The 26320-nt window shown below is 47.6% G+C and overlaps 1 protein-coding gene across 1 annotated transcript in view; it reads right to left on the minus strand.

Moving 5' to 3' along the window:
* The window catches only part of KCNT1 (potassium sodium-activated channel subfamily T member 1), a 171953-nt gene extending 145692 nt beyond the window's left edge, over positions 1–26261 (minus strand). The window contains exons 1-2 of the mRNA XM_019541124.1: positions 26120–26261; positions 7586–7753 (exon numbers count right to left, since the gene is read on the minus strand). Coding sequence (XP_019396669.1) covers positions 7586–7753; positions 26120–26241 — 290 coding nt within the window. The 5' untranslated portion in view covers positions 26242–26261. The remainder of the gene's footprint in view (positions 1–7585; positions 7754–26119) is intronic.
* Between the last annotated feature and the right edge of the window lie 59 nt (positions 26262–26320).

Raw genomic sequence — 26320 nt, forward strand, 5'->3', positions numbered from 1 at the left:
TGGCATACTACAGCAAAGCTATTTCATGAGGCTCTCATCTGACCTTAGTCGAATACCTCCGTATCTCGCTTCATATATACCTAGTGCCCATTTTTCATCTTTAATACTTTATTTCCCCAGCTGCTTTCTCTTTCTCTCCCTTTTCAAATGACAAGAATTGTTGGCCAGACTCTCAGCTGGCATGCGCCTTTCACAGAGATGCTCCCATTTCATCCAGCTGAGGATCCACCCTGCCAGCCAGCGCTCCCCTATATTCTGCATCAAGCTCATTCTGAGACATGCCCTCAGTTAACCATAATGTTAGATGTTCATTTTTTAAAATATTGCAAACTATAAAAATAAAGGTAAATATACCAAGAAAATACACTGGCCATCTGAGCCAACTTTGTTAGGTCATGCTAAACAACACAAAATCAATAATCTTCTTCCTTTTCATCAAAGTACTTGCTGTATATACTGTCTCTCTCAAAGGACATTTTCCACTCACTCCCCCAGAATTATTCCACTACATTGTACCACTTATCCTCAGTAAAGGCCCTTGCTAGTAATAAAACTGAGAACAATATTCATGGAAAGAATAATAGCTCTTGTGTGCAAATACTCACACACACACACTCTTGTGTATATAGGTTACGAATAAAATGTATATGCATATAGGTGAAGAACAGGCATGCTTTTTGCTTGTTAGCATACATACAGATCTATACATATACACACACACACACATATATATAATCATAAGCAAAGGAGCATTTCTATTCTTAACCTATTACCTTCATCAATTTAACTCATATTCCTAGGTGGGTTTCTGTTCTAAGAGAAATCCAGGACATTTGATACATATGTCAAAAATATCAATTAAATTGTTTTTGAAGTGGCATTTTCAATTAACACACCAAGACAGTCATTACCGCCAGAACCTTTCATAACAATTCAAAAAGTAAATAGCAATTAAGAATGCCATTTATACATTAAAAGTCTACAGACCGAACAAAAAAAAAATAGTTTTTAATGAAGCTGTCCCTAACTGCTACATACACCTACTTTGGAGAGAATTACAGTGTTTTATTGAGCAATTTTAGCCCCAGATAGCACGTGGGTGTCTACAGCGTGTACACTGCAATGACAGTCATATATTCCATGCCCTGTATGATATCTTGAAATGACTCATGGCTCCATTAGGAAGAATAACCTATAGCCCATTTTATTCAGTAATGGCTTTGTATTTACTCACAATAACAATGCAATTATCACTTGTCACTCCCATGCATCCCCCCGGGACAACAAGTAATGATGTGGGGTGCAAGACTGGGGTGTTAAATGAGGCATGGCAATTTACTTTCCAAACACTGGCAAAGTGGTTCTGGTGAAAGGTGGCAGCCTTGGCATCAAAGTTTGTTACGTGACTGAAAGGTGTCTGGATCATAATGTGAGCTCTGCAATAGGAAGCTTGTATCTGAACGGCACACAGTAACTTGGTGGCTAGAGACAGCATGAAGAACAAGCAATGATAAATATTACAAGAGGGAGGGCAGTGTGGAAGGCAGCCTGGATAATGCTAGGAGGCTGACCTTGCCTGAGAAAAGCATCTCGAAAGGGGAAGAGAAAGGCCCAAGCACGGCAATCGTATTGAGGCAGAAATGAATGGGCGCCTGGGTCTTTCAGTTCTATCCTTATTTGCTGCAATTCTCTACTATGGAAAGGAGAGAAGACTACATTACAGCGTTTACCACCTCCACCTGCCACTAGGAGACAGAGAAATACAACCATCTTTAGGCCACAGTATTGGCCTTCACTAGCCCCAGGCTAAGCTATTCCTTATTACATACAATTTATATTCCAGCAGCACCCGCAGAAAGAAACTCTCTTGTGCTAGGCACTGTGGAAACGCAGAGAAAATCCTGGCCCCAAAGAGTTGACAGTGACAGGAGGCAGAGGCCAGGCAGGAAGGGAAAAGAAGCAGGCGCAAGGTGTAGTGACTTACCCCAAACCCATGGCGCTGGCCTTCAGGAGAAAAGAACCAACATTTTTCAAAGAAGTTGGTCTAATAAAAGAGATTGCTTCTACTCAAAGAACCTTGCCTAACATTTTTCAAATGCATCCATCACCTTTTGGCTCTGCTAAGAGCATGGTATGTACCAGGCCTCTCAACTCTAGGCATAAATGTGTGGTCTTCCGCGTTCGTTCCAGTGCCTGGTGTGCTAGGTTGATATTCTCCATGCAGACCCCCAGCCCTGCCTCTTGCAATACAAGTGGGAGCATACTTGGTGCAGGGAGAAACAAATTCATGGGCATGGGTTGTGTCACGGATAGTGATTTTTAGATGTTTCCTGAATGCTTCACTCCCCTCTGCCTTGCAACTGCATTCAAGTGTCTGTGGAAAAAGCTATGCTTTAACCACGTTAAGAAAACATAATATAGTCAACCAAGTGCACCTCCGTAAAGCCTTCACATTACATTATCATGAGTTGCCTTATTTCTCTTCCAATGCATGCGAAGCTGAAGCTACTTTCCGATCAGCTCTACCAGCTTGGTGATTACAGGGATCTGCAGTTTCCACAGGCCTTCGCAAATACCAGTAATAAGAATCTCCCTGATCTTTCTAGTTCAACTGAAGTGATACAGTTGAACTAGAAATATCAGGGGGATACTTATTATTACTCAGACTTCTTTCATTTTCAGTTCTGCATGTTGCTAGATTGTTTTCTGATTGCATCTTTTGTAGCCACTTGATGGCTCAGGAAAATCATCTTGTTTAATTAATCAAATGTTCTAATTTTGCCTTGCCAGATGGAAAAAAAACCAAACAAGCAGAACTAATTTAACTCAGAGTCCAGCAAGGAGCTGTTTGGCTGTCTTGTGAGATTTTCATTATTTTCATTTACTATTTGTATTCGAGCAGCACTTCGAAGCCACAAATGAGACAGAGGCTCTGTTGTGCTAGGTGCTCCTCAAACCCCAGTTGTCTTTCCTGCCTGGTGCAGAAGACTGGACCCGATGATTTTGTGAGGTCCTTTCCAGCCCCTAGTATCTATGAATGTTGTAGAGACACGTCATCCCTTGAAGAATTTACCCCCTACAGGGACAGACAGACAATAGGTGGGTAAAGGAAGTGCTTTTACCCCCATTTTGCAAGCAGGAAACTGAGGCACAGAGAAGTAAAACAACTGGACAAATGAAGCCTGTGGCAGACTTGGGAGTGGGACCTGTCTCCCGAGTCCTAGAACAGCCTCATAACCATAAGACGATCCTGCTTCTTTAGTATGAAAAGGATCTTTTTCAGAAACTAAAAGGCAGTGCAAACGAAGTAATGTTACAATTAAGATCCATAAGCACAGGCCACTGCAATGTTATCATTAGCCTTAGGACTTGGAGCAATCATGCACTCTAAATAAAATGATACAAATTTGTCATTATGCCTAACACCAATCAAGGACAGAGAAAATGAGTGGGCAATATGAGAAATTAACAGACGGAAAAGGAGCGATGTTGGATTACTTTACGTTAAGTGATGCATCCAGTGAAGAAATCATTTCCTTCTGTATGTTAAAGTGGAACTTTAAAAGCTGCAAAGGTTAAAAGTGTCGAAAGCTGATCTCTCAATGACAGGGTGCCCAAGTGCCAAATACAGGAGCCCCTAATCCATCCAGCAATTTAGATGCACTTCTTAGTGACAAATTTAAAAGCTGGAATATTGATAGTGCCAGGCAACGAGGAGGGGAATGCTTCAAAGAGCCATTTACCATGGAAGGAGCAGCTGAAAAGAACTTGCCATTTGTTAAATTCCCCTGAGAACTATTTCTTGGTTATAAAACACCAGAAGATTTAAAAGAGAAAATGTTGAAAGCTTTATAAAAGAGGCTGCAGCAATTCTTTCGCACCAAATACTGTGACAAAACCCTTCGTAAGCCCGAATGCTTCTGTGTTGATAATCATACTAAAAAAAAATGTACTTAATCACCATGACATACACTGCCCCTTGCTACTGTAAAATGGGGCCTGTGGCTTCAGCATTGCTAGCCTGGAAAGCATGCAGGCAATTGCACTGTAGGCAGAGAACGTGGTGCCTAATGAACCTGCTTTCCAGGCGGGTTGGTTTTCTCCCATTCCCCAAGTTATCCCAGCACTGCCCAGAGAGGGAAATGTGACAACCGAAATCTGGCATGATCGAGACGGCAAAGGTACAGAGGGATGATACAGCTTGTGCACAGCCCTGTCTTCAGCAGATGTGCTTTCTCAGCTGCCTCTAATCAGTCAATCCCACTTGCAGTTGAGAACCAGATGCTATCACGAATAAACCCCCATCTTATATCAACACTGGGTTGTTGCATTCAGTCCCTTCATCCTTCCCTTCCCTCCTGGCCCTGCTCCTACATACACATGCTTGCAATAGCATCTCGCAGAGAATCCCATATAAAGAGGAGTCCAAATTAAGCCCATTGCCAAGTAAATGAAAGGGCAGGAACACATCAGCAATGGAGCCTGCCCTTCCGTTCCTTCTCAGCTCCTTCCAGGCTTTGCCATTTTGTAATTGGCTCAACAACATTTGTGTTACAGCAGACCCCTGTCATATTCAGATTGCTCTGAGTCTCTAAGCATATGCCAGTGAGAGTTGAACCAGAGGAACTTTCATACCAGACCAGACCCAAGGTCCATAGACTCCAGTGTCCTCTCTCTGTAAGAAGCCAACATCAAAACCTTCGGGACAAGGAACGCCTTTAGGGGACAGAAGATAAGTAAGGCTTGATCCAAAATCTGTTCAGTCAATGAAGGGGCCTTGACAGAGCAGTCTGTCCAAACGCAAGATGACTTCCCAGTCCCTGTTAGTGGTCGGCTTCTGCACTGAAGAAGGAAGTGTATACGCCTTAAAAAGTTAAAACCTCATTTCCTGCCCACCCCAATTAAGTAATCACTCTCGGGCTAAAGAGATTCAACGGTAATCCCATTTTGCATAGCTGTGCATCCCATCTAACAGATTCAAAGTGAACCCCATCTTGCACTGCTGTGCATGTCCTTCCCACTGTAAGCACCTAGCCCTGGAACTGGGATCCTTTACTGGTGCCTTGTGGCAGCAAGTTCCACAGCAGCTGTGTGAACCAGCACCTCCTTGTCTTGGTTTCAGTTCTGTTGCCCTGAATGAAGCATACCCTAGAGCACTCGTCTTTATCTTTTCTGCCAAGCCAATTGTCTTCCTCACCCCTGGGCTGATGTAACCCCTTCCTCTAACGAGCCAGTTTTAAAATTCCATTTTAATTATTCTTTCAAGCAACTTGTCTGGTACTGAAGTGAAGCTGATTGGGGGAGGCCCTCACAGTGTCATCTAAGGTATCGTAACAAAAAAATAGGTGTAAACCTGACTGCTTCCAATCCAGCAGATGATTTTATTAGAAACTAGCCAATCTTTGCTATCACCACAGTCAAATCATGCTGAAGTTTCCGTAGCATTTTTAGGTGCAATCTCTGATGACCTCTGGGTCTTCACGTGTAGCCCCTGGCTCCAACACCACCTCTCTTGACTCCTCAGTCACTGCCACTATCCCATTTCTGGTTACCAAAACCCAGTGTTGACGCTGGGCCAACATCCTGTACGGCGAGAAGCTATTCATGATTCTCCAAGAGAAAATATTCGAATTCCACAGAAAGCTAAGCCCTGGATTCCTTTATGAGGCAGAATATTCACAATCCTTTCAAGTTTCTGCTTCTCCCTTGGAGTTCATCATCTTATCAAAACATTAACACTCTAGGGGAGCTTTCAAAAGGCAGATACTTAGGATGCTAATCTTTCGACAGTGCTTTTATAAAGAAATCGGATATTTATTTCCGCTGAATGTTTGCTGTTCATGCTGCATCTCTAGGACCAGGAATGTGGTCTGCATGCTCACCACTTATTTTTTTTAAATTGCTCACAGTTCTGCTGCTCACATAGGGGAATTTTCATCAGCTGTAAAACATGGCATGCCTGTCAAAGTTATAACAAAGGACTTCAAAGCCTGCATTTGAACTGCTTAGTATTTATGAGTAAGTATTGCAAAGCCAAAATGTTTTTCTATGTTGCTCTGGTATCTAAATCAGCTGAACACCAACGTGCTTTACAGGCAGCTAATTCAGGTTTCTTCTGGCAAGCTTGATTGTTCTCTAAAATACCAGTATCACCAGCCCCTGGAGCTGTAATAAGTGCATGAGGATAACATGCACTCAGTGAGGCCTACCTCTGCTCTCAGCGAAGTCAATAACAGCACTAGCTGTACCTGAACAGGACGTGTGTGTATATATTGATTATTGATACATGCACAAATTGCAGAACCAGGCCTTAGCGATGAAGTTAAACATTTCCAGATACGGTACAATGTTTTCAGGATTTCTAAAACACGGGGAAAAGCCAAACAACTAGACATAGTAGCACCAACAGCAAATAGTGTAGAGACATCTTAAGAAACAAAGTAGTGGGTTTGCCAATATACTACAGGAACATCGCTCTCAAGTTATGGACTTCACATGAATGTTCAAAATAACTTTCAAATTGCTGACATTTGTATCCAGACTAAACAAAGATTACATGGTCAATGCTAAGTGAGAAAATAAAATAGACACAAAATGAATCACTCAAAACATGAAGTGTCTGAAATGCCTTAAAGTTGTAAATCTTCAGAACTGCAATTTTCACGCTCAGAAAACCATCATCATGATCTAGATGCTTTATATCATGTCAAGCTGTCTCTGATCAACTTCCCATTTTCAGTGAACTAAGTCACTTGAATAAACAGTATACAGTTTGTAGTATAAACCTACACCACTGGGCAGAAGTGCCTTTTAAGGGATTTGGCTTTTGAAATATTGTGATTCACTTATTCCTGCTTGAAAATGACCCATTCTTCTTCCTTAGCTGTTAGAAAATGTTTCATTGGTTAACAAATCTGGTGAGTTGTCTAACACGCACATGCCAAAATATTCCCATACAGGCATACAAACCTTTGGCTCACGGTCTCCAAACCACAACTACATTTCAGCCACAGGTTTGCCACAAAGATCACAGGCTGTGGGGAAGTCACTTTTTTTAAGGCTCAGTTTTTCAAAGATAGAGAAGTTAACTCTGTTACAAGCCAACCTAGCAGGTTCCCTGTGGAGGACGCTGCAGAGGCATGCTCAGGGGCCCAGGAGGCTTCAGAAGTGGAAGAGCCACTGGACCAGGGCCTGCGCTACTGCTTGTTTCGGTAAGGAACAATTCACAGGGCCGTGGGCCCCCTCCCCCCCCGAGGCATCGCATCTTCTCGATTTGTAAATCGAAATTTGCTGCGTGGAGAGCAACTCCTTACTGGTCTTTGCTTTAACTGGTGCCCTCGAGGAAGCCCCTCTCCCAACACCCCGTGTGGTCCATGGCCGCCGGCTCCCAGCAGGACCCTCCGAGCCATTTCCCCGAGCTCGGCGGGGCCTCCCAGCTGCACCCCGGCAGCACTGCCTTCAGCACCACGGACAGCTCCCGTGGCCGCCCGGCCCCAGCCTGCAGTGCCCCCCTGCGCTGCACCCCCTGCCACCTGCATCCCTTGAGCCGCACCCCTGCAGTGCACCCCCCGCACCCGGCCCCTACCTGTCGTCGTTCTGGAAGCTCTGGTCCCCCAGCAGCAGGTCTCGGAAGCGGTAGCGGGGCGGCAGGGGCAGCACCTCGGACTCCAGCTCGTTCATCCTCAGCGCCGCGATGTCCAGGACGACCCCGCTCTTGCTGCTGTCGCCGCCGCAGCCGCCGGGCGACGAGAGCCTGCAGGGGAGGAAGGCAGGGAGGGAGCCCCGAGGAGCCCGGTGGATGCTCGGAGCCAGGCTGGAGCCCACGCCCGCCCCTTCCCGGGGACCCCGTCCAGCCCGCCCTGCCCCGGCCCAATACATTCTCCTGCCCCCGGAGCCAGCGCTGCAGATGCTGCCCAGCCCTGCCTGGCACTGCCCGCGGGGAGGGGTGGGGGTTTGGAGAGGGAAAGAGCCTCAGCCACAGCGCCAGGGGGCTCCTGCCCCTCTGAAAGGGGCTGATGAGGAGGGAGGACCCCCCTCTGCCCATGCTGGCACCAAACCCCTGGAAGAGCCCCGCATGGATGAGTCAACCAGCTGCCAAATGGCAGGATGCCTCGCCCCCCCTTGACTCCCAATGCCTACCCCTGGAAGCCACTGGGACGGGGTGGGGGCAGGAAGGGCAAGGGGGCAGGCACATGCTGGGGGAGGATATGCAGCCACCTGCACACCCATGGGCTTGGCAGGAAGCATCTCCAATGCTCCAGCCCTCCCCCGGCTTACAGAGGCCGGGGCTGAGCCCTTCCACCCCCTCCCCAAAGGATGAAAAGTAGGAAGCACAAAAGGCCCACACATTTTTTTTTTCTTAAAGCACACCTGTGGGCTAAAGAGAGGGGCCCTGCCCTGCTCTGCCTTGTACGCAGGTAAGAGCAGAGCACTGCAACCAGGGTTTGGTTTGCAGAAACTACTGTGGGGGGTGTTTGAGGCAGGCAGCCACTGGGACCAGTTTTGTCAATGATCCGTGAGAGATGTGCACCATGCACATAGGTGTTATCCGGCTTTGTGCATCCGCTTTGAACCTCCACCTGCACCCCAAGCCACCTCACCCATTTCTCTAGAGCAGCCAGCTTGAGGAAGTCCCTCTCTGTCACTAGCTCAAATATCTCAGGCACTTTCTGAACAGCAAGAAGAACCAGGGACCCGTGAGAGGTGAAGACGAAGAGGCAATGCCTTTGCAAGATCTTTCTTCCCCTCTCATCCAACACAGTACTGGAGCTCAGAAGTGCCAGAAGACTCAAGGCACCCTACTTGTTCATTAGGCTCATGAGAGCCTGACCCAGACCTCCCTGAAGTCAACAGAAAAACCACCGTGGTCTTCAGATCAAACCCTCTCCACAGAGGACACATAAAAAGACAGCAGCAGAGCTTCAAGCAGCTTGATGTTTCATTGACAACACAACATCCAGTTTCCCAATGGGCTGGCCACCAGGCTGCAGAAGGAAGTCTTAAAGCCAGTCGCAGCCTTTTACACCTTAACTAACTCAGATTCCTCTTAAGGACGACTCACCGGGAGACTATACTATACAAACCCTCATGCGCTGCAGTCCCTAAGTCTGTGAAGAAGCAAGTAACAGACCACATTTCTGCTGAACACGGCCTAAGAAGTTAACAGAGCTTGTTCCTCAGCACTTTGGACCCGAATCTCACCGATTTCTTTGCTGCTATGTCCCATCCCTTACTTCTATACCCTGTCGGGAAGGGCTGCAAGACTCCTTTCAGCTGCCACAGGCACAACACAGCCAAATTCTACATCACCCTGCTCTACAGAGCAGTTGCTGGGCTCCAGTGGGGCTGCACAGGGGTATGAAATGATCCAAAACTTGGCCTGGACTGCTGAGCTGAAGTGGAATCAAGCCAAATTCCACACAGCTCAGGAAGTCCCTCTGGATTTGTGCTGGGGGTGGGGAAAGAAGCTGGCTGGGGCTCTTTAACCTACAATGCAAGAAGAGACCTAAATAATAATGTCATGACAACAATCTTTTCTGCTTCAGGCGTTCCTGGAAGGTGCTTTAAGAGGGTCACATCCTATTATGATTACTAACTGCAGGACCCCACTGAGACTAATATGGCAAAACTCCCATGGACTCCAGTGGGGCCAGAGTTTTACTCCTGGACTAGCTGCAATGGGGAAATATCTCTAGGCTAGTCAGACATAATAATGGCATTCATATTATTCATACAGATTATGCAATTCATACATAATCATGGCGGCAGGAACAGCATCTCTTTCTACATGGAAGATTACCGCTCCATCTGCAGGATCATGCCGGTCTCAGCGAGTCCAGCATTGAATGACACTCAGCCCTGTTTAGAAGAATAATAATATACTATTCCCTTTCCTAGAGGGTGGAGAAAGTATTAAGGCTGCAGGAGTGCGTACCACCTTTCAGAGTACCATGCTGCACCTGGGAAGGAGAACTGCACTAATCGATTCCCAATGAATGCAGTGAGCACATTATACATCTAAGCAGTGCCAGAGAATTTGATCACGAGTCCTTTTGAGCGTACAGTTACTTGTACGTGCAGGGCTGATGCCTAAAGCAGCTCCGAGGTAGTGCAAAAAATGGTAAGGCATGGTTTCAGTAGCATCTAGCACACACAAATACAGCACAGCCCCAAAGTCTGGTTGTCCAGGGTTCACCTGGAATGAGGGGCATTGCGATATCCTGCTTGCAGTCAAACATAGGGCGATAGCTCAGTCCTTAACCAAGGCTTTCGGCTCTGATAATCAAGTTTCTACTGCAACCTGAGCTTGCTGAAAGCGTTCTGAATTTGCTGGGGGAAAAAAAATACAGAGCAGTACTGTTTGTGCATAATGATGTGTCTTTAGCCACAAAGCCTTAGGTTACTTTGAAAAAATCCTGGTAATTTGTTTTTATAAAAACTCATTTTTCCCCCAATTAAGTAATCACTCTTGGCCTAAGACCTTCTGCCCCAAAGCTGTTAAACTAAGTAAATATTTCCAGTTGGCCTACATAGACCTTAAGACATAGAGATGAAAATGAAGGCATGACATTATTACTTCCAGACATATGGAATTATGCTACGCATTTCTGTCGGGGTTTATTCTCATAAGCAGTTGCACTTCGAATGCCTTGGGTTCAACACTTGCATTAAAAAACATTCAGACAGTTAATATTTCTCCTGCACATAACATACCTTTTTTCTGATTTTAGTTGAAGGTTCAGCAGAAATAGCCTAAACCACACACACCTACATAGTGAAAAAATCTGTGTTAAACAGTGTCCAATGAAACTTCATGCACGCTGCTGTTTAAAAGAATGCTCTTATCCTTTGGACACCCAGAACTGCCGAGTTTCACTGCAAAACGGTGAGATTCATCCCTGTAAGGCTTTTATCACCATGCCACCAAAGTTTGGAGATGTCAAAAAATGTTCAGCAAGCTGTTCCCAATTATCAGAGGTGTAAAATTAAAAAAAGGAATCCTAAAACAACAACGTTCATTGCCTAGCGTTCAAATAGCAATGAAAAAAAATCTTGAATTGATTTGTAGCTAAATCCCAGATCGTGGCAGGAAGAATTCAAACAGTCAACAGCATATAGGAGTCCAAACAAAAGTTAAAATGTATTAACAGGACTTTAATTTTGAGCTAATGCCTCCTTTGCTCCCCACGTCTGCGGACACCGTAGCAGCGAGCACCACACACAAAGACTAGAGATGCAATGCTGTTCCAAGCCTTGGCTGCAGAGGGATGAGTGGATTAAAGCTAATGAGCTCCTAAAGATCTGTTTATCTGTCTTTCTGAAGATCCGTAGCTAGACAGTGATTTTCTTTTATTTGTAAACAGGGTGGCCTTTTGGAGTCTGTTTGGCAAAGAGCCTGACAGCTGCATCAACCTTGGTTCCCTTCACTACGATTTCTCATGCATGGGCTGCTCTTCTCTGCCTGCGTCTGAACACGGGGCATACACAAGAGTGGTGCGGCTGGCAGCACAACTAACTGAGATTGAATATGCACACAGAGGGCCAAGCACATCCCACACCCATCTCCGAGAACTTTCATGGAGCTAAGCCAAGGAGGAATCCGGCCTGAAAAGCATCCAACCAATGCACTTGTAGAGTTGCTGAGAGCTCATGAAGTGGTGTGAGAAGTGTCAGATTGGTCAGAGCCCAAGAGTGCAGTTTGGTTGGTAAAGAAACGTCTCTAGAGATGCTGCAGGTTGAGCAGCACACCTCACAATCAGGCTCACCCATGAGAAACACCTCTAAATCTATAACAATGATCTAGTGCCTGGATCTTGTGAAGCTGCCTGCTTACTGGTGTTCAATAAAGGCACTGCTGTGTCCTCCTGACAAGATGAAAAAAGGAGTTAGTGGTTTCTTGAAGGGTTGGGCTCCACCCAGGGTGACCGGAAGAGAGGACATCTCCTGCTAAGACCAGCCAGGATTGAATTTGAAGGCAGCTGCCTAAGTGGCCCATGTTTTTAGATGGCTCCTCCACTACATTTCTGTGCAGTGCTGCGTGGGTAGCCAATACCCACCTGCATCTGAGTGCACAAATCATGGTTTAACCAGAGCAAGAGGCCCTGTGCTCTGCCATTACTTCCAGCTCAGCTCTCCTGGGCCTGAGCATCCCAGAAAGAGCAATTCTCTAAACTTCATTCCCCTGTGCACTCTGTGAAACCATAGTGCATGGCTAACGTGCTGATCATCACCTCTCCCAGCAACATGATGCCTATGGAAGGCAGAGGAGCTTGTCACTCATGACTGAGGATGCTTCTCCTTGTGCCTCAATTTTCCCACCTATGAAATGAGGATGTTCCTGCAATACTTCCCTGCAGTGTGGGCAAAGGGCTCAGGTACTGCACCTATGGGGTCAACATCTTGCAAGTGCCTACATGCCAACCAGAAGCCCTCCATGCATGTTTGCCCCACTTTGCAAGGTGCTGAGCCATTCTGGCTCCCTCTGAAGCCAACAGGAGCTGCCAACGCTCAGCCCCTTTGTCAAATAATCCACTCCCAGTCTTTGCAAGAGAAAAAAGCATCATGCTGCCACAGCCACTTCACCTCCAACTTCCTCCTAGCTCTCACTTCCTTGAGTAGGGACAAGTACAGCCGTTGCTGGGCTCTCTCTTGAAGTCATCATTGCCCCCGGCTTCTATGATGAACAATAAGCTGCTCCGGAAACTCTGCCCTTTAATTTTCTATATGTATTAAAAAATATAATAGTCATTGATGGCTTCTCCTCCCACAGCTCTTATGGTTACCGGGTTACAGTTGCTTTTCCCCTTCCTTTTGAGCGACATCCCTGTGGGGGTATCTTAATGGCCAAGTGCGTAGGGGAAACACATGTTCCTTCCCAATTGTTTGACTGGAAACAGGATCACACTCTCCTCCTGTGTGACTGACAATTGCTTGAGTGATCAACGCAGGTTCCTTGGCAATAAATGGAGCAATGAGCCAGCCTGCCAGAAGGCAGCGGGGTGCCCCAGATGGAGCAAGAGAGGGACAGGGGAAAGGGATAAAGGGGGGCGCTGAGAACGGCAGCAGCCTGCACATGCAGTCACACACATGAAAGAAACTCATGAATGGAAAAAAGTCAAGCACGAAAGTTACACCAGCCTCTTGGGCCAAATCAATCGCTGCTATGCTGACAGCACATCACGTGGACAGACACTCACCTTGGCAGCTTCCTAGGGGTGACATTTCCACTGGGATCGCTTCTTGTGGAGCAATTCCTTACAGTCATCTTGGGCACGACTAGGTCCCCCTTTACCACCATTTCCGCTGGATGTGTCCTTCCATCTGCCCTCGCATTGTTAACAAGGAAAATTCCTGCCTCTGTTTGCCCCCAGCTTCTCCTGCAGACGCCCCTCCACGTTTCTACTGCAGCTGCCCCACATCCCCTACTTTGCCCGGACCTGCCCCGCACTGCACAGGAGACAGGAATCTCATCCGCACACTTGTCCTCGCCGAACGGTTATTCTCCACAACCCCAGTGCCAGGCTCGGCAGAACTGCAAAATCCTCTGTGCTTACAGGTGCTGTCACTTGTTTGGGGAGAGAAAGAGCTTGCTTTCCCCCCCGGTTCCTCATTGACGAGCCAGAGTTGGAGTGTTTGGGGGGTGACAGGAGAAGAGGCAGCAATACCCCACACAGCGGGCACGAAAACGCAGAGTCTGCCTGGCCATCAGAAGTGTCAGCATCAGGTGCATCAGCGTGACGGCAGCCTAAGTTCAGGCAGCTCTCTCCAAGCACACATGGAAGTCAGCCTATCCCTGGCTCGCGCATGCTGCCGGAGCTGAACGCTGAATGCTGTCTGAAACGCTTCCATCTGTCAGCAGCCATATGTAGCTCATTTACATGGTGAAAAGCCTGGGATCTCCTTGGCCCGGATCTGAGAGCCACGTATGATGCAGCACGAGTACCTGCACGCAGTGGTCAGTCAGCTGCCACACAGATGTCTGTATGCTTCTCCGTGCTCGGGAGGGCTGCTCTCATGAAGGCAGCTTCACTGACGACACCAGCCCAGCTGGTCAGGACTTGAACAGAGAACTTGAAGACACATCAGAGGCTAATATCTGGAGCCACCAAAAAAAAAGCCTTAAAATACAAGAGAAGGGGGGGAAAAAATCTCTTTTGCTCTGTTGTATCCTGAGCCAATGTACAGTATTAAGAAATTATCTAGATCTGGCAAGCACAAGGGTTTAAAACCACGCAGATTTATTAGATACTGGAAGGGAGAGGAAAAAACAGGAAGCACTCCCTAAGGCAGCATCTTCTTGTCTATCGTGCAATTAAAACAATTGTGGCTTCCCTTCCTTCTGGCCAATAAACAAAACCTGGTTTAATTAAAAAGGGGGAGGGAAGGGAGAGGAAAGGTGTTGACGGAGTGCTATGTGTAATGGGGAAATCACCGCAAAAAGAGCCCAGGCAGCAGTACCCCACGATGCTGCCAACTTCCAGCGGCACTTTATTAGGGATCCTGAAATATTTAAAGGATATTATGACAATGGGATATAAAAAGCTAGCAAGCTTAGAAAAATCACTCATGCCATCATTTTTCATCTCTCACTGATACCCGACGTCCAAGAAATAAGGTCAGGTACTGCACCACTTGGGCAGGTGGAGACGTCCATAGCCCCATCACCACTGTGTCCTTTCACTTCCCAAGCGTGTCGAGATTTGTCCTCGCAACACACTTGTGAGGGACACAAGCATCATGATCTCCAGTTTACAGAGGAGGAACTGAGCTGCTTATAAATGGCTGAACCAAGGAAAACTTTGGTGAGGCCAAGAAATGCACATTGCATCTTCTGGCCCCCAGCCCAGCCCAAGAGCTTCCTTCCACCCCCAGCTTTTCAAATAAATTGCTCAGAATGACAATATTTTCCCTAGCATGTCCCATAGCAGAATTTATCTGTGAGCTTCCCCGGTTTCACCGCTGTCATTTCAGACAGCCTCATCTCAAAGTCTTTTCTTAAACGTTAAGCCTCACAGCAAGTTGGAGGAGCTGGCTAGTTTTGCTACCCCCGTTTTTCACATACAGAAGTATTAAGCTTCTTTCCCCTAACCGGCAGCGACATAATCAGGAATAGAAACCAGCAGCTGTGAATCCTATTTCCTCCTCTGGTTGTTGGGAGAAGACAGAAAAATTGCTATGTACCCTTTTCCCTGAAGTACAAAATTAAAAAGTTTCCTCATGTAGTTTCCATGCACACTCCAATGCCTATCACTGCTAAAAGAAGGTAAAAACACCCTGATAGCAAAACAAGGCTCTTGGGTTTGGAGAGGGGAAAAAAACCCAGTAAGAAAGTCAAAGGAAAACAGGCAAATAAAAACATGTCAAAACTCTGGATGACAGGGCTTTTCACACCTTTTAATCTTTCAAACCTGTTTGGAGCATTGATTGGAGTGAATGAAACTTCATCCAGGGTAACAACGCAGATTAAACCAAGCGGAAAGGAGAATGGTATGTGGGTTTCCTCACGCTACTGCATGGCCATGCAGCTCAGGAACAGGCAGGAGCGATCTACAACCTTGCTGCCAAGGGATGGGTGTGTAATCAGGGAAATACGGGATCTTTCCCTTCAAACTAGGCAAAGACCAGTTCTCTAATTCAGCAAAGCTTCTGTGTGCACATGAGCAACCTTCTCCGGTCTTAAGCATTCGGTACAGAAGGTGCCACTGAGACAGACTCTGCCTTTAGTGTCCCCAGCCGCTACTTGATGCTACATGTCACATGCCTCCAAGTGGATGCTAGAGAGGCCACACACACACACATTATATTATATATATACACACACATATACATGTATACACACACACATATATATACATAAACACACGCAGTATATATACACATATATGAATAAACTATTTCAGGGTAGTGGCTGCAGTGCTGGCCAGACACAGGGGAAAGGGGACATATAACCAGGGGATTATTGTCTTTTGCTCAGAACCAGTGGAGGAGAGAAGGGAGTCCAGCAACCAGTGTCAACATGGTTGACAGAAGGGTGTTTTGGAAAAAACTACTTCTTCCCTTGCCCTCAGGCAGATGTATTGCTAACTGCAGGCAGTGTCAGGGAGGAGACAAGAGACCAAGCCATATGGCAAACACCCCTCAAAGCTGTCAAGCCTGGACCCCATGGGTGGGGCAGACCCACCTTCTGCCATGTGAACTCAGGGCATTCTCTCCTTCTGCTAACTCCAACAAACAGCCGGCTTCCTTCCTCCAAAAACCACATGCAGAAGTACAATGGAGCCAAAAGAGGACCTGTGAAGCAGAACCCAGACTCTGGCAACCATTAATCATTTCAGTTTCCACTTTGCTCAGAGATACCCTCCTACCCCTGCTTGCCCCTAGGCCTAATGCCGCCAACTCCCTGCATCACCCCGGCTGACATTAGGAAGCTCGCCATCAGGGAGTGCTAGCATTATCCACTCTGTTAGGGAAAGCCACTCAGCAGAGGTTTGCAACCGCTTCAGCCCTTTGCTTGGAAGCACAGCTGCCACTACAATAACAGTTTCAAGCTACACACTTCTATATTGGATTTAGGCGCTGCGTGCACCATCCTCCCCTCTCTGCAAAGGCTCATGTGCACACCACTGAGAGCAAGCAGCTTCAGCCTCTCTGGGAAAGGCAGTGCCTTTCACAAAAGGAGCAGCTGAGCACATATTGCACGGGAATGAAGTACAAAGCATTCACGGGGCACCTGTTCCTTAATGGGAGATAGCGATACAGGCTGCTCATCCGAGAACAGTCCCAAAGGGCTCTGGCAATTAGCAATCGGGACAGAGCAATTACAAAAAGCTTCCTGTAGGGTAAACAAATCTGCGTTTTAGTCTCCACTCGGAACAATTTCTAAATACAAAAGAAACCCCAAGAGAAACATCTAATGCGGCACGTATGGGGTTAAATACTGGGACTCCTGGGTTCAATTTCCAGCCTTGCTGATTTTTTGGAAGTTGCAGTTTTAAGTCGCAGACTCTTTGCTGTGATAAGCCAATGTCGGAATGTTATTTGAAAATAGTTTGGAGAAGAAGAGAGGCGCCAAGGGTAGAGCGATTTAGCCAAATGTACGAACCTGGAAAACCTCTGGAGCTCAGCTCTTCACCTCTGCCTGTTTACGTGGGTCCTACATGCCCATGCAGTGGTGGGGCCCACTGACCCTCATCAGGAAGGCGCTCCTAGCCTGCTGAGTGCTAGACCTAGCATAAAACACAGCACCAGCCCCAGACAACCTGCAGTCTCTGAACTAAAGCAGAAACACAAAGAGTTGCCTTACAACACAGCAGAGGCAGTCGCTGAGAATAAAAATCAGGTCTCCTGACTCCTGGCCCAGTGCACTGTCCACTGCAGCACACAGTCCTCTTACCCTACTGGCAAATAGCTAAATAATTAGCTACATCTCCATTCCCCAGCCTCGCAGTAAAGTTTATAACAGAGTGCGGGGAACGTTTAATGCAGCTGATTAGAATGACAGTCAGACAAGACAGCATAATGGGTTCATTTGCAACCATTTCAGTTCATTGTGTAACTATTCAAATAAAGCATGCATCAGCCTAACTGATCAATTCCTGCACAATGTGCAAAGCCTCAGTTTCCTAAGGCCTCCAGATGTGTTTGCCCTCCACTCCTGTCATCACTTGGGAAGGGAGGTCTGCAAGGATTTCACTTTTGCACCTAAATGAAAATCCTCTAGAATAGAAACAGCTAATTACAACGGCCTTGGCACTGGAGTGGTCCTGTCAGAATATGCTGCCCTTGAAATGGGGAGACTGGGGGTTAGAGTTAAGCCAGAAAGCCCCAGCTCAGTACCAGGAGATAACTAAGCACAAGACATTTCTTTCCTCTGACCTGAAAGCCCCCTGGGCCCTGCAGTTTGACCTTCTACAGATGCAATAACATGCCTACACCCCACTGGGATCCAGACCCTCGGTGCTTCAGTCCCTGAAAGGGCACCTAATGCATTGCACACCAAAAGCATTAGGGTTGAGGTAAAATGGGATGTCAGGCTGGCTTCTTAGCAAAAAAGAGTCACTTCTCCCCATGCCCACAGCGATGGATCAGTCTGCTAGACTTTAACCCCTTCTGGTTTCAGCAGTTTGTTGGCTGGTGTAATTATACAGAACATTAATCCGGTTGTACCATAGCATGGCTCAAGCTGTCACAATGGCCGCAGAGAAAGCTCTGTGGCAACATGAAGGATGTCAGAGGCCTTACACATCCGAACGGCAGAAAGGCAGCACTCGGTTCTTGAATCATCTCCCTGCTCACACACAGCCCCTTGGCGAGAGACCTCACAATCGGACCAGGCTCTTAATCACCAGCAAATTCTAGACTTGGCTTGTCTGGGGAATCGGATACAATTAGCTGTGGGCAGCTAATCCAGCCAGGACATACCCAACTTGGGATGCTGCATTGCTACTTAACTGTTGGACCACTAAAATATATCATCTCTTTATAAACTTAGATGCTATAGACTGCCGTTTGGGTTGCCTTGTCCATGATGCTGTGGTTCAAGTCCCAGGAAGCCTTGGACCTGCAGAGGAAAGTAACTCTTCATTCTTTGCATGGGGTTTCATTTGTACCACAGCGAAGCAGCTCATTTTAAAAATGCTGAGCAGAATTCAAAAGACCCTTGCGAAGCCCGATGCTAACAGCATTTACTTTGCTGTAACTAAAAAGCAAGTCATTCGATATCAAAACCTGGCCCATGAGCCTCCCCTAGAGACTCCATTTAATCCTAGACTAAATCACCACAACTGCCAATATGCACCAGAATCATCCGGGGGGGGGGAAAAATTACCAGGTCTTTAGCTTAAGGAGTGTTAATAATAGGGTTGAGTTCCCTGCGACCTCACACCCCAAAGAGATAACCTGGGTAAAGGCAGCAAGGATTCACATATCAGAAGCCTCTGATATAGCTTTGGCACCGGTATTAACCCCTATGTTGCCACTGCCTATGTCAGAAAGTTAAAGGGGGTATCATTGCCATTAAAAAGACCAGCAAGCCTGTCCCTCTTTACACATCTTCTTCTGACTTGTCCCATCTGTCACCCAGATTTGCAAACACATCTCAAAACAGAATTGCTTGCTCCCATGGCATATCAGGGGACCTACAACCACCTCTGTCCTCCCCAGCACCGAAAACATCTCAACTGAGCCTCGCCTTTCACAAGGAGTGGCGTTTGCTCCAATGGGATCTGCCATCGCGCCACATCATTCCGCTTCACTTTAAAAATAAGGCTATAAAACTGGGAAGCTGCTAATACCTATTAACAAGTTGCCAGGAAAATTCTCCCATCTGCGTAACCACATGCTGCAAACCACTACAAGCAACAGGGGAAAGGCAAGCCACAGGATCACCGCAAGTACCGCACCTGACTATTGAAAGAATGAAATAAGGAAGGGAAGTAGGAAGAAGACGTGCTGTATTTGGTAGCTATACTGAGACAAAAAGAAATGCAAAACTCCAGAGCTCTTGGTTCAGAGATGATGCCTTTTATTAGACCAACAAAGAAATCGCAAAAAAATTATCTTTCTTTGCAAGCTTTCAGGCACACGCGCCCTTCCTCAGGCTCAGGGCAACTTAAAAATGGTAAAAGTCTTCATAGGTAGAAAATAAATACCCGTCTCTATCCATTGTTTACTATTTGCATACATATGTATGGTTTACTATTCATTCCCTCCAGGAAGAGTGCACACCAACTCCAGAGGCTTCCTCAGCCTGACAAAGGGTTTTTAAACCCAAAAGCTTGCTAAAAAAAATTTTCCCAGCTATTTAAGTTGGTCCAATAAAAGATATCAAATGCACCCAAAGAACCTTGTCTGCCCATGTCCTTGGACCAACACAGCTACAACCCGCACCCCTGTCTATCCAGGTATGTACGTGGAGAGATCTAGGGACAGGCTGAGAAAGGATGTGAAACAGGCTTTCTGAGTTGCAGGGCTCAGGAAACCTCAAAAAGTGTCTCCAGTGGGTTTGAGAGCAGCACTGAAGGGCTCTAAAGAGAAGCTAGCACAGTGCCGGGGACACCAAGAGTGGCTGCTGGAAGGGTGGCCGCGGTGGAGAGCACAGAGATTAGTATGCGGGCGCTGTATGGTTTATTAGGGAGCACTTGTGCTCTGATGGCAGCATCCTGCTTTGCTGTCCTGCTGCTGAGAGTGCAAGGCAATTTGAGAGCGGGCGATTTCCCAGCTCCATTCAAGTCGCTCAGCACAAGGGAATCCCCGGGGATCCACTAGATTTGGGTGCACTCGGTTCCCAGTCTCAGCAGCACCACCTGCTGACAAGCCAGCTGCAGTGGAAGCACAAGTTGTGAAGTGGTCTCAGGCAATAAAACCAGCTGGGAAGGAGAAGAGCATAATTCCCTCTTATCTCTGCTTTGCAAACATACTTCAAGACAGACTCGGCTTTCAGCAATGATCGGCCTTACAGATTTACAGTTCTCCCAGCAGCTAATTCCCCACATGACAATGATTTCTGAAAGGAGACGGGGCCAAGATTCCCTTCTGAGAACTGAGCTCTGGTTTGCCAGCCAAAAAGCAATGCTCACAGTCACCGGGGCAAGCTGCTAGAGGCTGACAAATCTTTCTTTATATCTGAACTAAAGACTTCAAGGGTTAGTTCGGCTGGAGCAATTAGTGCCTAAGGAGAGACAGAGTTTAATGCAGCGCAAGGTCTGCCTCAAGGGCTTTCTCCCACTCAGAAAGTGGAAAACAAAGACAGCGAAGGCTGCCTGTATCCCAGCTCTGCGCCATGTGTGGGCATTCACTGCTCCAGCTGTCACAGGTCAATAATACATTCCAAAAGCAAGGGTACGTATACCTGAAAACTTCTTCAGAAGAATTTTTCCAACTATTTGAGCTGGTCTAATAAAACATATCAAATTTACCCAGAGAACTTTGTCTGCCATAATAAGATGGCATTCACACAAAGGTTCGAAGCAGTTTAACTCATGCTTTTTAGTTTCATTTCTAGCTCATTCTGATTTTCTTTCCAGACAAACCCAGAAAGTCGCAAGCAATGGTGACTCTTGGATGCAATCGAGGTAGTGAGCGAACAGCTTCCTAGGGACCCCAAATTAGCCTTTCACTGGGTGACCCAGGAGAGTCCTAATAAGACAGGGATCATGTTACTTGGTGGCTGCTGCTCTGAATCCTACTACAGTCTGTAATGATCAAGAGGCGCAGCCCTGTCCTACATAAAGGAATCTGGTGTGGTGCATGTGAAAAGCACACTGCACCTAGTGCAAATGGGTGCAGCAAATCAGCAGAGATCCATGAATGGACGAGCAGAAAGCAAGCTGCCTTCCCGTCCCTGCAGCTGTGGAAAGACCTCGTGCCTTCAGTTTTATGCTTTGCTGTTTGCTTCACCTCCTCGGCCGACAGGGAAGCATCATGAGTTTAACCTGCTGCAGTGAAGCCAACCCAGGAGAAGAAGGGTCTACCGCCCACTTGAACCAATTCTTCCTCTGTGACATCGAAGACCGCTGCCATTGATTACACTTCTCTCAAAGTCATCATTGCAGGAATTGCAGGCACCACTGAGCCTTTGGAAAAGCAGAGCCAAAAAAATAAAAAATAAAAGGCCTACCCACTGACGCCTCTCTAATTCCTGACTACCCAATTTACTTCACATGTACATAGTAGCATCTAACCAACACAGAGCAGGACAAGACCACTGGCCAGACGGGCACCCCTCTCATCAGAGCGCACACAGAAACATGAGCAACCCACATAAGTCTTACACAGAGATACGACTTTCCTACTCGGTGTCTCCAGCAGAAATAGCCTTGGACTCCCCACCTATTGCACGCGTTGTCTCCTTCTACCTCTTCCTTCTGCAATAAACCGTATCCGCTGCAGCCAATGCCCCGGTTGCGTGATTCCCTCTCTGTGCACACGTTATTTTTGTGAGCCCTTCCTCATGGCTGCTCAGTCGTCACCACTACTCCTTGCCCTTACATGGTCAAGGCAGAGAAAGGAGAGTTTCCAACTGAGGGGAGATCCAGTGCAAGACTGACTGACTCTCTGTATAAACATTTACACAAATTTCCCATGAGACCGGAAGGCATAATTTAGATTGCTCGTCCCCTCTGGGTGTCAGGAATCCCAGAGCAGCATGCTCGGGGTCAAGACATAGTTTGCAAATCCACTTGCAGTTAACTCCTTGCTCTCTCTCTCTCTGAAAGCAGCTCTCAGGTCAAAGTCTAAACATACCCACACAAGTATAGACGTTCCTAGACCTACAGGTAGAAGCAGACACAAAACAGGGAAACGACCATTTCTTCATTAGCTATTAACATTACCCCTAGGTGTCAAAGTAGTAGTCAGCCATTTACTCCCAGACAGACAGCAAAAGCAGAGTCCCCTGGAAGTGCAGACATTTAGGTGGTGATGGATTTATCAAGTGCATGTCGACACAGGGTTATATGACCTAGATAACGGCTTGAGAAGACAGCACAACTGTGCATCTCCATCACATCCCTGAGCGAGACAGTGATTTATTGAGCACGGGTGGTGCTGAAACACATTCCCATGCTGCTCTAAAAATAAAGCGAGGAGTCTGAGTGCTTCCCTGCTAGCATTTGAACTCTGTTCACAAACACCCAGCCAAGTTTGAGAAGGGTGATTTAAAAGAAACCTAAAATCAGGAAGGGGAAATGGTAGGAGAAAGTTCCCCAGCCTTTCCCAGCTCTTTCACATACTCTGCCCACAATGGTGAACATCTATACAGAGCGCAACCTTCTTTGCCGGAGCCCCATTTATACAAACACTCTAATTACATGAATGCCCAATCTGGTCACTAAAATCCCACCCCCAAAAACCCAACCCAAATACCAGGGACTTATAGGAATAATAATATGACAATATCTAGTACATTTCTGGACTGTTGAGTACTGGTTTTGTTTGCATGTTTCTCTTTCATTTGAGTGCTATTCTGCAACCAAGAGCTCTCAGATCTTGGAACATGTTACAGATGGCAACAAGGGACAGGCAGGAAGTGAGGGCCTTCTGTAATTCACAGCAGACAAATAAACCCCACGTGCATGGCAAAGAGCACAGAGCTGACAATCTAGGTACAGCTTATACTGGGGGGGTATATTTTGGGAAGACTCCATGCCTCCGTGTCAGACACAAACTCCATTTTGAATGTGCAGCTGGGCTGTCTTCTCTGCTGCCTTTCACTTCTGTACGGAGATAAAACCCAGAAGGAACAATAAAGGAAATCCTTGCACCTTGCAGTAGCTTAATAACAGAGTCATAAACTGTTATTATCTCTCATCCAAACGGAGCATCTGTCCACACGGAGATGGCTACCATGCAGGGCAAAACAGGCTCACCAACCTCCCCCCACACACATGCATGCACCTGAAACCCATGGGGGAAATAACGAAGCTTTAGGTCTCCTAAAGAGGCTAATCAGGGGACTCCTTGACAAAGGGGATCTCACCCCAGTAGGAGCCTACAGAAAACAGCAACAGAACTGTGGGAGAAAGGAAGATAGACAGACTCCCCCGATGCCATACCACATTCCCATGGGGAAAGGAAATATCCTTCACAGAGCAGCATCCTCACGCTCAAGACAGTTTGCAAATCCACTTGCAGTTAACTCCATGGGTGGGGAGGAAGTAGAAGCAAGGAGTTGTGTGCACACAGTCCCTATTTTATCTGGATCTGCATATTTCTGTGCATATTTCTAGCTAGAGAGAGCTAGTTTGGGGATCCCTTGGAAAGTCCACGCATCTCCCTGCTTCACCTCTGTGCCCCCAGGGTGGTGAAGTGTAAAGCCAGCATACCCGCAAGGCTGAGACTCTGTAGAGGGGTGCGTTTGGTCCCTGGAGGTGTAAGGGAGTCACGGCATAGCTCGTCAGGGCAGTCAGCCCCTGAACCACCCAGCTGCATTCTGCAGAGGGGCAACGGACTGCAAGAGGCCAAGGACTGATATGGTGATGGCAAGGTGAGACCTAAATACATGCACCTGGGACGTGTGCAGCAGGGAGCAATACCAATGCTGCTTGGCAGAAGGGCCTACAAGCCTCCTATGCAAAGATCACCTCCTATGCAAAAATCAAACCCACAGGGTAAGCTTTTTGAGGGAGGGACTATCTTTCTGTTTTGTGTCTGGACAGCGCCTAGCACATGGGAGGCCTGGCCGAGGATCAGGCCTTCTAGGTGCTGCCGCCATACAAAGAACAAAAAGTTTCAGCCCTCAAGCCGAATCATCTGTTTGCAAGTTGCATTAGGACATACGTCCCCAAGTGCTGCCCGGACCTCTCCTCTCCCCTCCCGCACACATCTGATGTTCCACCCAGCAGCTGTCACCTTTGCAAACAGGTGGCACAAAGAAGCAAACTGGCTCTTTTTGGTGAAGAGAACAGGGCCCATGCACTCATCAGGTCTGGCATGTCAAAGGTCTGTGAGCCAAAGGGCAAATCAAGAGAAGCAAGATTTTGGGGGGCTCTTTCAATGTCACAGTTTCTATGGGATGGATTCCTTAAGCTCATCATTAAGTGGAAGCCCCGTGTGACCTGAGTTTTCAGGCCGTCTTATGGATTGCAGCCACTGGCACTGAGCAAGTTGAGTTAATGACTTATTAAATAGACTTTCCTCTTCATCTTCTATTTCACCTCTTCGGAATGAGAGTCTCCCCGAGCTACTGTGAGCATGAAGAAATGACACATGACAAAAGACAGACCTGGCAGTGCAAGCCACCCAGGTTTCCTCATCGGATGAGAATAAGCTTACCGACAATCTTAGCTTGCAAAATGAACCTGGCACCTGACAACTGTATCCCAACGTGAAGAGCTCTGCTAGTGAATATTGGTATTGGTGAGATCACAATGGCGCTCCCAGGGAAGCTGGACCGTATCGACGACGAGCTCCCGTTCCCCTGCACGGATTGATTGCTACACGCATGCAAAGACCCGAGTTTCATCCTTTCCCCATTCCTAGAGGAGAGGCTTTTAGCTTTTGCATCACCGCAACTCTGTTTCACCAGAGCTTGCAACCTGCCGTAAAAGCTGCTGAAAGCAGAAACCTGGGGTGTGAAGTCTTTACAGAAAAGACTGCACTTTTTTCCCCTGCACAGATGTTACTATTGCTGTCCCCTTAGGCTCCTCTGTTTTGGGGGCAGCTTCAGTTCCTTCACGTGTCGTAGCTCAAGCAGCCCCTTAAAAAAATAACAAGAAGAACGGCAAGTCATGAAGGTCTAGTTAGTCACTCCATCCTGGCAACTGCATGTGTGTAACGACCACGTATTTTTATAACAACTCCGAGAAGGGGACTGACACAAAGGATTCTTGGAGACTCTCTGCAACTTCACCTGCTTTCGCCCGTCTGCCAAAATACCCCTCTCTAAGCTAACGTACGTAAATGTGATTTATCATCATGCCAGCCGAGGGGCGGCCAGAAAACAAAAGCACGCTTTGCATTTGTAAAGAGCGCCCTGCAAACTTCGTTAGACAAACAGTTTAAGACAGCATCAGAAGGATGGCTAAAATCCTCATGGCTCTACGAAGCCGAGGTCCACGCCATCCACTTGCCCATTGCGGGAAGGTTTTGTGGACCCTAGGGGAAAAAAAAAAGCTTTTCCTAAACAAGGAGAGTCAGGAGCGTGCTAGTTCAAAGCAGGGGTGCTGGTTGTCGCCGCAAGGTCGCCAGCCCAACGGAGGGCGTTTGTACCCGAAAGCGCGCTGAGAAGAATTCTGCTAACTGTTTGAGCTGGTGTAATTAATAAGCGGTATCGAGACCCCCCCTCGCCTGCCTTTGTTCAAAGCATTGACAGCAACATTCATTGCTCAAAGCAGCAGACAGCTGCGACCAGAGCTAGCAGGGCTGCGACCCAGGAGGGCGCGAGGACCGAATGGGACCGTCACCTCCACCGGGGACTCAGCGATGCCCTGCTTCCCGGGGACTCTCCCGTCTCGCCTCGCGCCAGCCCAAATCCTGCGTCGGGGTGGTGGAAAGGGGTCTCGAGCATCTCCCCTGCAGTGTCAGGGGTGGGCAGTGTGTGCTCCTTCCCCCCAGGCACGATCGGGGGCAGAAGCATCCCCTGCAGAGCCCGGGGCTGGAAGGGGAGCAGAGCCAGCCCTACCTGTGCGAGCTGCCGTCGTCGTCGACGAAGCTGTGGTTGGTGTAGCCCTCGGGCCGGCCATCCTGCGGGGCGGCGGGCTTGTAGATGCCCGGCAGGCTCCGCTCCTCGCCTGACAGCGGCATCGGCGCTCACGCCCTCCCGGCCCCGGCGCCCGCGCATGGTCCGCGGCTGCCGCGCGGGGACCCGCCGCCGGCTCCGCCG

Source organism: Crocodylus porosus, unplaced genomic scaffold (assembly GCF_001723895.1).
Source record: "Crocodylus porosus isolate Cpor-Errol unplaced genomic scaffold, CroPor_comp1, whole genome shotgun sequence".
In the NCBI taxonomy this organism is placed as follows: domain Eukaryota; kingdom Metazoa; phylum Chordata; order Crocodylia; family Crocodylidae; genus Crocodylus; species Crocodylus porosus.